This window comes from Ceratotherium simum, chromosome 25, assembly GCF_057802395.1.
Source record: "Ceratotherium simum simum isolate JZ-2026a chromosome 25, ASM5780239v1, whole genome shotgun sequence".
Taxonomy (NCBI): Eukaryota; Metazoa; Chordata; class Mammalia; order Perissodactyla; family Rhinocerotidae; genus Ceratotherium; species Ceratotherium simum.
This window is the reverse complement of record NC_141924.1, coordinates 39,631,253-39,646,081: the sequence shown is the minus strand read 5'-3', so window position 1 is coordinate 39,646,081 and position 14,829 is coordinate 39,631,253. Positions and strand designations below refer to the sequence as shown.

At 34.3% G+C, this 14,829-nt stretch overlaps 1 protein-coding gene across 4 annotated transcripts in view; it reads left to right on the top strand.

Moving 5' to 3' along the window:
- The window catches only part of PTPRQ (protein tyrosine phosphatase receptor type Q), a 243,829-nt gene that overhangs the window by 202,187 nt on the left and 26,813 nt on the right, over positions 1-14,829 (top strand). For 3 of the 4 annotated variants that reach the window (XM_087449138.1, XM_087449137.1, XM_087449141.1), the window contains 2 exons: positions 1,897-2,025; positions 14,483-14,509. In XM_087449138.1, coding sequence (XP_087305264.1) covers positions 1,897-2,025; positions 14,483-14,509 — 156 coding nt within the window. The remainder of the gene's footprint in view (positions 1-1,896; positions 2,026-14,482; positions 14,510-14,829) is intronic. The other variant, XM_087449140.1, reaches the window with a different exon arrangement.

The window sequence follows — 14,829 nt, the reverse complement described above, 5'->3', positions numbered from 1 at the left end:
GTCTCCCCATCCCTAATGCCTTTCAGAGTCACTCTAGCATCCTCTACTGACGGAGCTGACAAAGGAGAAACGTTATAGAGTCCGGCTCCAGTGTCACAAAGCAGGGCAAGGAAGGGTGGATTTAGATCTGAGAGACAATAAAGTGATAACACAAAAGCAGAAGATGCCAGGCTTTCTGCATTGTTTTGAATAATTTATAACTCTGATAGGTTTAATTAAAATATTTCAATCAGGGCTAAATTTTAAAGTTTATACAAAAGAGATAATTTTTACAGTGGGACAGCACTTTAAAGATGTCCAACTTTGTTATATGATGGGTTCCTTTCTCATGTTTACTTTACTAACATGTCTGTACTACATTTTCCAAGTGTCCTTTCAAAATCTCAGTATCAGTCTCTTAATTCCCCTGTTGTTTACAGGGCTTCGGGGGAATCTTACTTATGATCCTAAAATCTAGTTTCATAAGGTAGATTGCCAAGTTAAAAGGACCTTACATTTGTAAAAATGACCATTTCAGCAATTCCCTAAGTAGCTCAATAGGCTCTGTTATTATTTTATCTGAAGAATATTGTCCTGTAATCTGCATGCCATGTATCATGTTTCATCTTAAATCTCTTAAATTATCATTTTGATGGATAATTTGAAAGGCTCTTGAAAAAGATATTTTTCTTGTACCACATATACTTCTCAGATTCAGCCAGAAGATGATGAGAGAATTATTACTCTAGGTCCCTGTGAAGATGTGTTGTGTAAGACATGGTCCTTGTGCCTGAGCTGCAGGCGTCGGCCATATTCACATTGTTTCCCTGCTCTGAAATCTGTCCTGACTTCTCATTTCCTTATGGGATGAACTCCTCCTGGGGGCAGGAGATGGTCGCCTCATACTCCCCACAACTTGCCTGCAGACTTCTCTTCAGCCACGCGAGTCTATTCTCACGAGTCTATTCCTTAGGCTTTTATACAACTCTGCTTCTGTTCTGTCAACCGGAAATGTGTTTCCTCCTCCTCATTCTGGAGTGCTTCTTTACTTCCTCTAAATACTAATAGTTGTAATCACTTGTATATCATTTTATAATGAGTCAGTTACTGTCTTATGAGTTGTCATTTGAATCTTTTCTCTCTTTTTATGCTTTTTTTTACATTTAGATCCTGCTTCTCAACTAAATTGTAATGTCCTTGAGGATAAGGACATTTTATACTTGCTATATCATGCTCAATAAGTAACTCATAATAAATAACAAGTGTTTGAAATATGAAAAATAGAAGAGCTGAATATTAGTTTGTAATGTACTGTATAATAAAGAAATAAGCATGTAAAGGGCTTAAAATGAAAAGACTTTTATGTAATTCTCAGATTCATGTCACTTTTATTTTTGAACCTGAGTTTTCTGATTGAAAATAGAGATAATATTAGATACTTTACAATATTTTTAAAAAGTCAGTGAGATGGTTCAAAACACATTTTTATGTATTTTCATGTATGTAGAAACAATGGAGCATTGTCTTTTTGCACCAGTGCTGATAATAATGAGCTATTTCCACTTTGGCATATTTCCTTTTTATGACAAATCTGTGAGACAGCTAGAGGGAGGAGAGACAAGTTCACAGCATCTGTCTCATTTGCTCTACATTTTAAATGTGCCGAGGCCTTGATCAACTAATTCTCCTTAAAATTTGAAACTTCAGCAACACAACGTGTTAAGAAATATAGTATAGGTTCTATAGAATTAAAATAGGAGAAAGAAGCTGAGTAGATATAAATTTGCAACATATTCAGAGAAGTGATCCCAACAAAGAAATTATTTGACTAATGTATTTACTTAAAAAGAAGACTAAACCTAATTTCATATGCTTTCTATCATATTTCTTTCTTGGACTTTACTACACTTATTTTAGAATTCGGCAGAAACAGAAAGAAGGTGGCACATACTCTCCTCGGGATGCAGAAATTATTGACACTAAATTCAAGCTGGATCAGCTCATCACAGTGGCAGACCTGGAACTGAAGGATGAGAGCTTAACGCGGTGAGCACACTCCTCTGGGGGAACAGTGGTCCAGAGGGCCTGCAGCCATGACCCTATTCTGACCTACACTTGTTGGAAGTGTTGGTGGGGCTCCTATTTACACAGGTCACAGAGATCTTCTTTCAAAGGGTGACCTCCATCTTCTACACACTTCTCACTGGTGTTCAGAGAATCACTTAATCTTCCTAATACTTTGAGTTCAATATGAACCTGGACTGTAATGTTCAACCAAACTTTTGTTTTCCTGGACAAATATTTTGACGTGTTAAACCTTTAAAATTATGTTTAATAATGCATTTTATATGATAGATTTTTTTAACATCAGCTTTTCTGAAAGTGTTCACCACAAGTTTAGATTAATTAAATTTGTAACTACTTGATATTGTTTATATCATTTTTATAAAGGCTTTTTTATAGCTCCTTATTTTAGTATAAAATTACATTGACAGTCTAAATTGTATACTGACATCTTCATTTTTTAAAATTTCTTAGTATTTAAAAATTAAATACAAAATAAAAATTTGCCTTCAGAAGGAAAAGTAAAATGGGTATACTAAATATGTGTCATCAGTATATACGGAAATAGTAAAGTGCTTAATTTTAAAGAAGTAATTTTAAATCCTTTTAAAATCATTATAAATTATTTAAAATGTTGACTTCTGTCTATTTGAAAAACTTCTGTCTATTAAGATAATTCATCAAATTCTTAATAAAAAGACAGGCTGTCTTAACAGGTGTAGATTCTTATAAGATCCAATATTTTGTGATACTTATAAGCACATGACAATTGTTACAAAGTACTTGCACAGCTCTGTTGAACTTTTAACAAGTATTATTAACTCTGAAAATACAGCGTCAAGGGTCTTGAACTTAAAAAGGAATTAATCGTTTATAGTTGTAACTTACCAAAATTGGTGTTTACCTTGTAGATTGACTTTGCAAGAATATTTCCAGCATGTCTAAAAATATTTAATACATGCTATAAGGGAAGTGTCATCTGATAAGCAGGGTCCTTTCAAATGCTACAAAATGAAAGTTATTCAGTGTTATCACTAAATTGCACGGAAATTTGGGTTGTTGGATATGAAAACTTCTGTATATTTAGATACTTATCTTTGTTTATATTCTCATACAGGCTGTTCCCATCCAAAATGAGATAAGTCCAAAGACTTGTGTATAAGATGGTTATATATTACCCAGGACATAGTTTTCCATATAAGAAATGTCGTGTATACAAGATCCACAGATTCCCAGGATAACCCTCCAAAGTTAAACTGTACCGTAGGAACAGTAGGGGATTACTACTACTAGGCTATGTCTCAGTCCTAGAAGGGTCATGCTGCATAGTAAAAGGAAGTTTCTTCTCCTTTCCCCCATGGGCCAACTGAGTCTCAGTAGTATTCTCCCAACATCTTTCTCATTTCTTTGTGCCCCCTCCACAAGCCTGGGGTCTCAGTCTCTTTTTTTCGACCCCGAAAGTGTACAGGGGATAAAACTTTAATCTCTCAGTGCAATTCATTTTAGTTGTTTGAACAACTTAATTGAATCTATTCATACTAAAATGTAAACTTCTAAGCATCCAAACATTTTTTAAAGAATCTTTATTCATCCTCTAAAAGTCCTTAGTAAGCAGATCTTCAGGAGATACAACATAATAAAGTGAAAGAAGCCAGCCAGTATCGGAGAAAGTGTTCTTATCAACGAGGTTACCAGTCTAGGCAGGCTATGGCGAGGTCATATCCCTTAAGCTCTGTGTGTTTTCACAGCTTTTCCTTTCCTCCACTTCTGAACACAGCCATTATCAAAAAGCTATAAGATTTTTTTTAAACAATGACTGTCATGGCAGCTAGTGGGAAAGTTGGGCAAGGACTGTATAGATTGTTTATTATTGGGTATTTATAATTCAAGGACTGCCTTATTTAACATTGACTCCACATTATTTATTTTCCTACTCCATGTTTATTTATTTATACATGACTTTATTTGTAAAGGGATACAGAAGTGTCTTTCAAGTACATTTCAAATAATTTTTATTTATTTTGCACATAGAAAATTAGTATATATTACCCCTAGTAATGGCAAAGTTGGACATTTTAGTTTCCATGCTCTTTACTTTCTCATCTGTTTGTTATGATTCCAGTATTCATGACTATAAAACAGTCTTGTTTGTAATTCCAGTGGCACATAATAATATGCTTTGCTTGATTTATTATAGAAATTTATTAAAATAACTATCAAATTGTTTGGGTATCACCTCTTTTCATTACAGAGATCTAGCTTTACTACTTATTTACGATTTTTTTTTTTTTTTTTTGGTGAGGGAGATCAGCCCTGAGCTAACATCCGTGCTAATCCTCCTCTTTTTTGCTGAGGAAGACCGGCTCTGAGCTAACATCTATTGCCAATCATCCTCCTTTTTTATTCCCCAAAGCCCCAGTAGATAGTTGTATGTCATAGTTGCACATCCTTCTAGTTGCTGTATGTGGGACGTGGCCTCAGCATGGCCGGAGAAGCAGTGCATCAGTGCACGCCCGGGATCCGAACCCGGGCCGCCAGTAGTGGAGCACGCGCACTTAACCGCTAAGGCACGGGGCCAGCCCCATTATTTACAATTTTTAACGTTAATAAAGTCACTAATACATTAGACAATAAGACTAGAAAAAAATAGTAACTAATGATCCATAATTAGCCATGTGCATGTATGCATGGTGTTGTCCTTCAATGAAGCTCTAAAGGTCTTCATCTGTCTTTGAGGTGTTGGAAGATCTAAATCTACCCAAAGCCATCCAGGTCTGATGCAGGTAGAGCCACAGAGACTGGTGGTAGATTCTGGAAGTGAAGAATCAAGGAGTTTGAGTTAGCTTCTAAATTGTTGAGTAACTTATGCCATATGTCTTTGTTATTAGCAGGAAAGAACATAGATGATTTCCTTTGAGTCTACCCAGCTAACATATGCTCCTTCTACTTGACGCTTAGGCATGTTCTTTTCTATTCAACCTGCCTACTTTCTTCATACTAATTAGACTTGTAATTTTCCTCATTGCTATATGTCTTCACATGTCTATAAGAAAAATAATAAAAGAAGAATATCTACTCAATAATTAAAATATTAATTTTAGGGAATTATCTAGTTGACAAGAAAGAAGTCATTACTATGCTTTGTATTAAATCCTTTCAGGGATTCGGGGTTTTATAGTTAAGAAATTATTTAGCTATTTTATGTTATATGCCTGTATATTGACTTACATTTTAAGGTTCATCCTATAATTTTTGTATGTGTAAACTCTATTTAATTACATTCTACCTTGTTTCACAAAGGATTTGAAGAAGAATTCTCTCACTTTGTACTTTTTCTTCTCAAAGGAGAATGAAACTCAAATAAAAATTTAGTACTTCATAACTCCATGAGAACATTCGGGGATATGCCAAGATAATGTTTTAAATTCTTATTTGGAATGATAATTATATCATTTCACCACGCATATTTTATATTTAAGTTTAGACAACACAAGCTATATTTCTTAGGACGGATATTTGATATTTTGGGCTCACGTATCCCACATTCACCAGGTTAGAAAAGGACCCTGGGGTTTTGTTATTTGGTAAACAATTGAACAAAACATCATTTTGCAATGGGTCCTTCAAAACATAGCCACTTAGCCCACTAAAGTGAGAAAAGTTTCTAGAAGGAAATATTGTCAAGATCAGCCAATATTTAAGATTGCTGAGACTGACTGGTCCTGTGGATTGTTTTTTCCTAATTTAACTGTAACATAGACTACCTTCCCAAGGGAGTTATAACACTTAAAATTAAATAACTCACCAGAATTTTCACAATTTAAAGATTCTATCTGCTAAAAGTTCATTTTTCACTATCTCCTTTTCAAACTTAATTAAAGTTATAGAAGTTTTGTTTCCTATAGCGACTAAATCAGAAAAATAATAGTAGAATAACAGTAATCAATGTTACTAATATTCTTCCTTCACAGACACTCAATTTCTTCTAGACCTCAATTTTATTCCCCCAAATTTTGTGCATAATTCCATACTAATTATCCTGCCTATTTTAGTGAGTGAATGTAATGGTACGTCATTTTAAGACTCAAGGCCCAAGTCAGTAATCATGAATAGAATTAAAATTCTTAACAAAATGAAGCAAATAATTGAATTGCTAGTTTGAGTATCTTTCCTTTCTCCAATAACTTTAGAAGTTTGCATGTTGAATTTTTATTAAACATGTAGTTATGTCTTCAGGAAGTTTACCATTTAAAAGAATCCTATGAATGTGCTTTGTAAACTGTAAATCAAAATATATTTGGTATGGTTACTATTGTTATTTATAATATTTGTAAAATTAAAAATTACCCCAATCTACTTTAACATATAGAGTTTGCTAACGTAATAATTGCTACTGTTTATGAGTAATTGCTACGTGTTAAATTCTGTAGGTAATAATCTCACTTAACTCATTCAATCCTTTGTGGTCGGTACTCACCCATTTTACAGATGAAAAACAAAAGATGCTTAGAGAATTTAAGTAACTGTCCAAGGTCATACATCTAGTAAAAAGGAGCCATGATGCTGGCCTAGGTCTGTTTGATTCTGAAGGATTAAGATACACCTATATTTGTGTGTGTGCGTGTGTATTTAACTCTAAAACATACTAGATGAGATCAATATAAACCCTCTTAAATAGACAAGGGCTCATGGTATCCTTCTTCAAGCAGCATTTTCTATGCAGAGAATGATTCTAAGGGAAGAAGTGCTGCTTTTGAGTTGTTCGTTCTCTAGTGATATGGGGCAAAGGAGTGTTGGCATCTTAGTGTAGGTTCAAACTTGCAGAACCTGGAGAATCTTTAGTAGTGTAATTCTTATTGTGGCTTCATTAAGAATACATGATATTTGACTGATATGTGAAACTGTGTAAAATCGTTAGCCTTTTAATTGCCATCAGTTCTTTGACAGATTCTGATCATAAATCTTACTTCTATCTTAAACTATTTTGCAAACAATGGCAAAAATATGTGAATCCAGACAAAACACTTCTGACCAATGTGTGAATTCAGGACAAGAAGTGTCTTGAAGTAGAATGAAGCTTAAGATATTTAATGCTCATGTCCTTGTAGTAGCAAATCAAAAATAATGCAGTGTGTTTGTTTACTAAATAAATAATGAATCTTTACTTCTAGATATTCTTCATTTTTCTTTAAACGCAAGGAGATTTTTGTCATCCAGTAAGTTACTGTGGTGATGCAGAGCTCTGCTGTGATTATTTTCATCTTGTCAAGTGGTGTGCTCTATATTTTGAAATACACGATATTGAGCATTTTGTTGTTTAATGTGCTATTTTTTTCCAAAGCCAAAAAAAAAAAAAAAAAACCTAAAACTCCTATGCTTTCTACTTATAAATGTTCTCTATAGTATTGCATGCTATTGATATGGTAAAGTTAATCTTATCAAAATGCACATTGACTCATAATGTGCATGTCCTGAGAATTTGCTGTGTTGTCATGTTGTGTTAGCTTTGACAGTAAAACAAGTTTTCACTTAGATTTCTTCACATATTTCTTGTCCTATTGTTACCATGACACAAGAGCTGAGTTCTCCGTCTGATGGGTGGAGTCTGGGTTCACACTTTCCACAAGCTCATTTCAACTACCACAGGTGGTGATCTGTAAGGACCAAGATGATATTCCCCATTCTCTGACTCTGGGGCATACTCAGAGTGGCACATATCAAGGAATCTTTACTTCTGCCCTGACCAATGGATAGCCAACTGTGCAGCTTTCAGGCACTCCTCTGATGCTCAGAAATGCCATTTGTACATAAAATTGATTTGTACATTCTGTGGGTAACATAGCAAAATGTCAGCATTAGCAGGGACCCCAGCAATTGATTGAGTGCCCCAGAGATAATCAGTTTCTTCATGTAAAGATACGAATGGAGGCAGAGAAAGAAAATGCATTTGATTTCAGAATCCCAAATCCACTACAGAGGAGTCAGTCTCCATGAGCCAGAAGGCTGAATGGGGCCAAGGCTCCGGACATTCTCATTGACCATGAATAGAGCTCAGCATGAATAAAACAGAGGAAGCCAGGCCTATTCTATTCTAATCACATTTAGCATTTTGGACTCATAGCTAACCTTATTTTACTTTATATTAACTAATTGCCAAGTTCCCACTGACAGAATTAAAATAGTTTTATGAAAATACGTTTTCCTCAAAGGACCTGCTTGATCAGGTTCAAACATTTGTCAAAGTAAGATGCTGTCAAGCTAAAGATTTAAGTGATGGCATCACACATAGAATATCCATTTCCAACCAGCGCTCAAAGCTGACCTCTCAGCATTCCAGACTCACAAGTGGTCTGGTTGAGCAACTCTGCTGAATGTCTTTCTTCGTCATCGTTAAGCAGAATCCTTTTACTTTTTTTGCTTTATACCATTAGTACCTCAGAGAAAAATGCTTCCATTTTTATGGAACCCTCACTGTCCCTCCTCTATCACCAAAATTTCTTTCCTAGAATCAGTGAATAGTGTCCTGCTCAGTCAGAGCTCTTACTTTGACAGAGCTAAACTTAATGGTTTGGGTTAATGAGAACCTTCATACAACACTTCTATATAAATTGTATTAGTTAAAATAGATGTAGTCTTCTTCTAAATCTAGTTTTCTGAGGTGGCCTTCTAACCCCTAATAGAGGAACGTCAGTGCTTACCTGCCTCACTAGCTAACAGGCTGTCAGGACTTCTTTTTAGATGGTGTTATGTCATCTGTCTCCTCTTCATTAAGTCTTCATGGAGAACCTTTGCCCACCTCTTCACACAGCTGTCAGCAGTCTCTTCATCCTCCCTATCGGCTGCTTCTGCCCTACTGCCCCTGCGGTAGCTAAGCATATGCCCATGGTTTTCATTTAGAATACATGGTTGACAAAAGAAAATATCTGTCAAGAATTTGTTTTCAAATGTGCTAATGTGGAGAGGCTTAGTAATAAGGAAAATTCCACTCCTGCCACACCAGGAATCTTATCTGAGCTCTTTGACATCAGCAAGAATGTTGCTTTCTCATATCTATCTGAAAGTCCATTTAACCTTGTTTGAGTAAAGGAAATATCAACTAAGGCACCTATCACGTGCCAGGCACTGTTCTAGGCACTGGAAATAGCGTGATGATAAAAGAAGGGGCATTGCCTCCCAAGAGCTGCCCTTTAAATAGCTGAGCTCCTTGTAAACCTATTTATCCTACAGATATGAGGAGACATACTGAGAAAGTACTTAGCTATCGCTTACTAACTGATTGTTTTTCTAATTAAATAAGAAAAATATTACATTACTCACTTATTCAGGTGGTATGTTTACCTTATAAAGTGAAGTTTTAGAGGCAGCTGTATAGTAAGAGCCATTGGTTAGGATAATATTTTTAACTTATATTAAGGACCACAGAAAAGTTATTGGTGATTTGATAAAAGAATGAAGAAGAATCTGAAAGGATACTGTTTTAAAGCCTAGAACAAATAAAAACAATAAAAGAGAACAAAAATTTAGACACCTTTGAAAGCATTACAGTAAATGCTTTGGATAAGTAATAGAGTATCATTGTAGAAGTAGATTAAATGTTAGAGTAATTAATGTCTTGATGAAATATATAAACTAAAAACTCACACTCAATATTTTACAAAACTTGGAATGATTAATATGCTTTAACAGAAAGATGGATTCTTTACAAATTTTTATTTGAATATGAAGTACATGTTAGTGTGTACAAATACATATTTTTACATCAAGGCAATCGAATTTGAGGTTCTTTTCTTTTTAGCCTGCTTTAACTGGTTAAGTAGAGAACACAAAGTTCCTCAATTTGTCCTATGCCACTGGTAAGGCTGATTTCAGCAGCTCATCTATACGCCATCATCTATGGCTCTCTATTTGGACTATATTTTAATTCCCTATAGATTTCAACTAATTGACCTTGAGGGAAAGCTGAGTCTCTGTGACAATATGGTCTTCAGTCACCACTGCCAACATAAATAAATGGTTCCTCTCTGGGTCTATCAAGAGTAATCTGAGTGGAATTTAAGTTTTTGATAGACTTTTTAAAAAATGAGCCCAGACATGAAATAATACCCTTTTCAACAAAAGGGCATCGGATTTAAGACAGCTAAGATTCATGTAATAAAAAGTGTTTAGCCCGTTATATTGGAAAGCGGTCAGTTATCCTATTGAAATCTGGACAATTCCCAAACTGATTTATATACTAATAAACTGAATATGATTTGACAGTAACCTTCGCTATTGTAGGTGAATAAAATAAGAGTACCATACTAGTCTAAAATGCTTTTCATTTAACAATTTTTTTAAAGTTTATAAAAATGTTAATAAAAAGGTTTTCTATTTGAGTCTCTCTGAGTGTTTCCACAGATCACTTGATTTGAAAATAGCCCTTCTTCTGAAATAACATTGTTGACTTTCACACACATTAACTTCTGCGATTTTTTTTTATGCTTATCTAACCAAACAATTTTTCCTAAAGGAATTTAATCACCTCATCAGTGATAAGTCAATTCATTTCCCTCATACTATGTCCCACCTTCTTTTCTATTCTCTGTATTAATTGTCCAAATTAATATTTTTCCTATTTAAAAATTAAACTTTAAAACCTCAAAGAAAAATAAAATTGAGAACATAGCCAATACTTAAGGGAAAAATACACCCATAAAAGATGAGGCTAAGAATCAAAGCAATGATATGGATACTACAGACAACAACAGGAGAAAAAGTCTAATTTTTATTTGAAATAGGTAATTTATGCCCATTTTGGTATCAATTTAAGCTATGTAGGTAGGTCTTTCAAGATTTCAGTTCAAACATAATTGTGACATAAGCATAGACTGGAAAATACATACAAATTAGACAGAAGACTGTTTCTCACGTTATATAGATGAATGTGAAGAACAGATTACATACAGTGATTGGGTTTAGATATAGAGATGATACCAAAAAAATAACATAAAGCCAAAACAGACCCTGCTTTTTTTAAACCTATTTTTTTATTACTTGAGTAGGCAGGAGGGATTTTAAAGTTCATATATCTAATTTCCTAACAAAATATCCAGCACTTGTTAACTTCTAATGTTAGATGATACCATATGGCCTTTATTTAAACACATATACTGTTTACTGATGCATCTATCAATCGTACTTATCTAAAACTTTGAGTTAGGACCCTCTGAGAATTCTCAATTGCTTAATACTTTAGTGGAAAATTCATTTAATTCAGACATTCTTTCATAATAATCAGAACACTTACATTTAGCTTACTGTGTATCTTAGTCTGAATTCATGCACAATTGTATATTTAACAATGATTTATTCATTGTCTACTATGAATAAGGCTATGAGGGACTTGTAGTAAGTCAAGTGTTAATCCTGCCCTTGCCTTCAAGTATACATAAACCTTAATGCACATATCCTTAATACACATACTTAATTAGCCATAATACAAAATGGAAGGAGATTTGTCCTTAGAAACTTGGTTTCACAGAAGGAAGAAATTATTTTCTCTGTAATAGAAGAGGGAAGGTCCATGGAGAAGTTAACATTCAAATCAGCTGTTAAGGAATCAGTAGAATCTGGTTGTGGGAAAACACCTGGAATGGTACAAACTGAGAGGGAGGGATACCAAGAGACTATCTGGAGGGCAAACAAGGTACGTGGAGGGAGTTGTAAGGGATAATGTCAGAAATGTGGGCATGATTGAAGTGCTTTCACATGATCATATGAAAACCGAGTTATGACGGTCATTAGATCAGAGATTTATTTAGGATCTTCAACTGAGGACTAGAAAACCAGACTTGGACTTGAAGTCTAGATATTTGTGACCACTCTTTATGCAGGGACCTTGATTAGGAAGAATAAATACAAAATCTTGCTGCTTAATTTAGCACAATCTTGTCTACTCATTTTTGAGTAAAATTAAGATAGAAAATTCTTTTAGAAACAAAAAGAAAATTTCTTCTTTATATTAGTATTAATTGTAGAACAGATGGGTAGGAGGAGCTTGAGTTATACAAAATAAACTAGAAAGTGTAATTACAATACTAATTGTAGTAACTCACGTTTATGTATTGCTTACCAAAGCCAGGGACTTTTCTTAGTGTTTTATACATATGAGCTTGATTTACATATTTTTATCCTATTTTCCACATTAGGAAACTGAGGCACAGAAAGATTGAGTAACTTGCTGAAAATAATGTCACTGGTAATTGTTGGAGTAGGTATTTGAAGTCATTAAGGGCATCATATTTTATGATGAGGAAAGAATTCACAAATATCCACCCACATCCAATAGTGAGCCAGTTATGGTTTAAAATTAGTATCTTTAGAGAGATCCCTTAAATGCAAAATAAAATAAGAATAAGAAAATAAAAGCAACTTTCTGTCATTTTTCACTGAAAAATTGATATAAAAGAAAAAAATGTTATTCAATTAAGTATAGTTTCCAAGTGAGATTAGAGATCATTAATGAAAAAAGAGCAAGGATGTGAATAATAATATGGTGTGTTAGCTATTTCTTGCTCATTTATATTTTAATATGATTATTCATGTTAATGTCTCTTGGGCATTTCATAAACATATACTGATTCTTAAAATGACTCATTGATGGCTGCCCAGAAACTAGCTCTAGTTTAGATTCTAGATATCCCAGTAAAAATATTTTGCCAATGCAGCCTCAAATAGTCCTAGATGCTCTCGGAAAAGAGGGAATCTCCCCACTACAGGATGGCAGTCTGGCTGCCCTTGAATAGGTGGACCATGAGCCTGTCATTAAATCAGATGTAGTGTGTTTGAATTTTATCAATCACAAACTGAAAATGTTTCTTGTTATTGTAAAAGTGACCTCCACGCGCAACTCAAGAATTTCCAAGTCCATCTGGTAACAGGGAAATTGACCTTGCTAATTCAAGTATCTCATTCATTTCTATCTTAAACTCAGTTAATTAGAATTTGCCCAACCAAACCCCCGTTCCTTTCCTATTTCTGAGGAACATCATGGTATAGGAGCATGGGGGCAACAGGCATCTAAGGAGGCTTGGCTAGTCAGGGTCTAGCTCATGGTTGCCTTTTTTTCTTGCTGGTCTTTCCTGAAGGGTAGTTATTTCCAACAGGGATTGTTTCCTCAGTCCCTACTGCATCTATTGCTGTGTCAGAAGTATTCCAGGGCCTCTAGTTCAGACACTGTCTTTCTGTCCCAAAGTCAAGGATTCTTCTGATTCAATAGCCCATTCAGCCATCTGCATAACCATGTAGTTAGCATCAGGATTTCTCTGTTGTCTTCTTAGAATCACTCCAGGGTATTGTGTGAAGCCCACAAACTCATCCACTGAGACTTTGCTCAAACGTTGCCATTTTAACACTGTGATGCTATGTTTGAGAATGGGATGCTCCACCTGGATATACCATGAGAAGCTTGGGAACACCTACAGCATTAACCAAGAATTCCATCATTCTTCTTGATAATCCTTGCTCCAGCACCCCCATGTCTTTCACCAATTCCTGTGTTGTAATAAAATATACTTCTCTGACTCGTATTTTCTTCATTGAATGCACCCCTTTGTGACCATTTTCATAATATTCATTATGCCACATTTTTCAATATAATTATTTTCTTTCATTCATCCTTTATTTCAAAAGCCACATCCTCTTACAAGTATTCTTCACTTAAGGAATACATTCAAATCATCCCCAATAATATTAAAAATTAAAAACTTAAAAGTTATATGTTTTTCATTTTATTTCATTATACTTTGTGTTTTTTGTGTTTTTGCAGTGCTAATTTGTTGTGCATGACAAACAGGTGTTATTAAAGATGTGCCCATCTCTGAATTTGTATGTTGCGTAGCCTATTTCTTTGTTAAAAATTATTTCAATTTCCTACAGAGTATAAATAACTTGACCAATGAACTATCACAAAAGATATGTCTAAAGTAACTGGAATGATTGTGATTTTGTTATGGTTATATATTCATCAAAACTCACTCATGAAACAAAAGTTAGGCAATATGATGTCATTTTTCAAAAGATCCATTCTCCCTGGTTCAGCCCTCTTTACAGACAAAGAAAATATTTTTTAAAATCCACGTTAACTCTCTCAGACCACTAAATACTTTGCAATATATAAAATAAAAAAGTGACCTGTTTTTAATGTAGTGCCCAAATGCCTAACAACATAAAAGAGTACCTTCTTGAGAGAGAAGCTAAATTATTATTTGGCCATATTTGGGTCTAAATAATATAATTTTAAAAAATGAAATAGAATTTAAAATAAGGATCTCATGTTAGTTAAAGGCGTAGCACATTACACTTTACTGATTTATTATATTTTTCTGATTTTAATCTAGAACTCTTTCAGAAAGAGCCATATCCTCAACTCATAATGCATTTAACACAATCTCTGTTGCAGGTTACTTAGTTATAGAAAATCCATCAAGTAAGTTTGTTAAATATCTTTTCTTCTTTTTAAATATCACTTTAGACTCACTGATTCGATGAGTCTTAATGTGTGGTTCCTTTTTTGTATGTTTGTTAGAAAAACCTCCAAGCTGGATATAAATCATAAAAGCATGACTAATTGCATGGTAACTGGAGAAATGCTTTCTCTCTCTCTGGGGTGAAGCCTGCATGTCTGTATTTTAGCTTGGGAAGTAATACAGGGATATTTAAACTCCTCGGGGTTTAAAAACCATGTCATTACGAGAATGAGGTCACTGCAATATTTTATATCTTCTAAAACCTTGTAATGTATAAAAT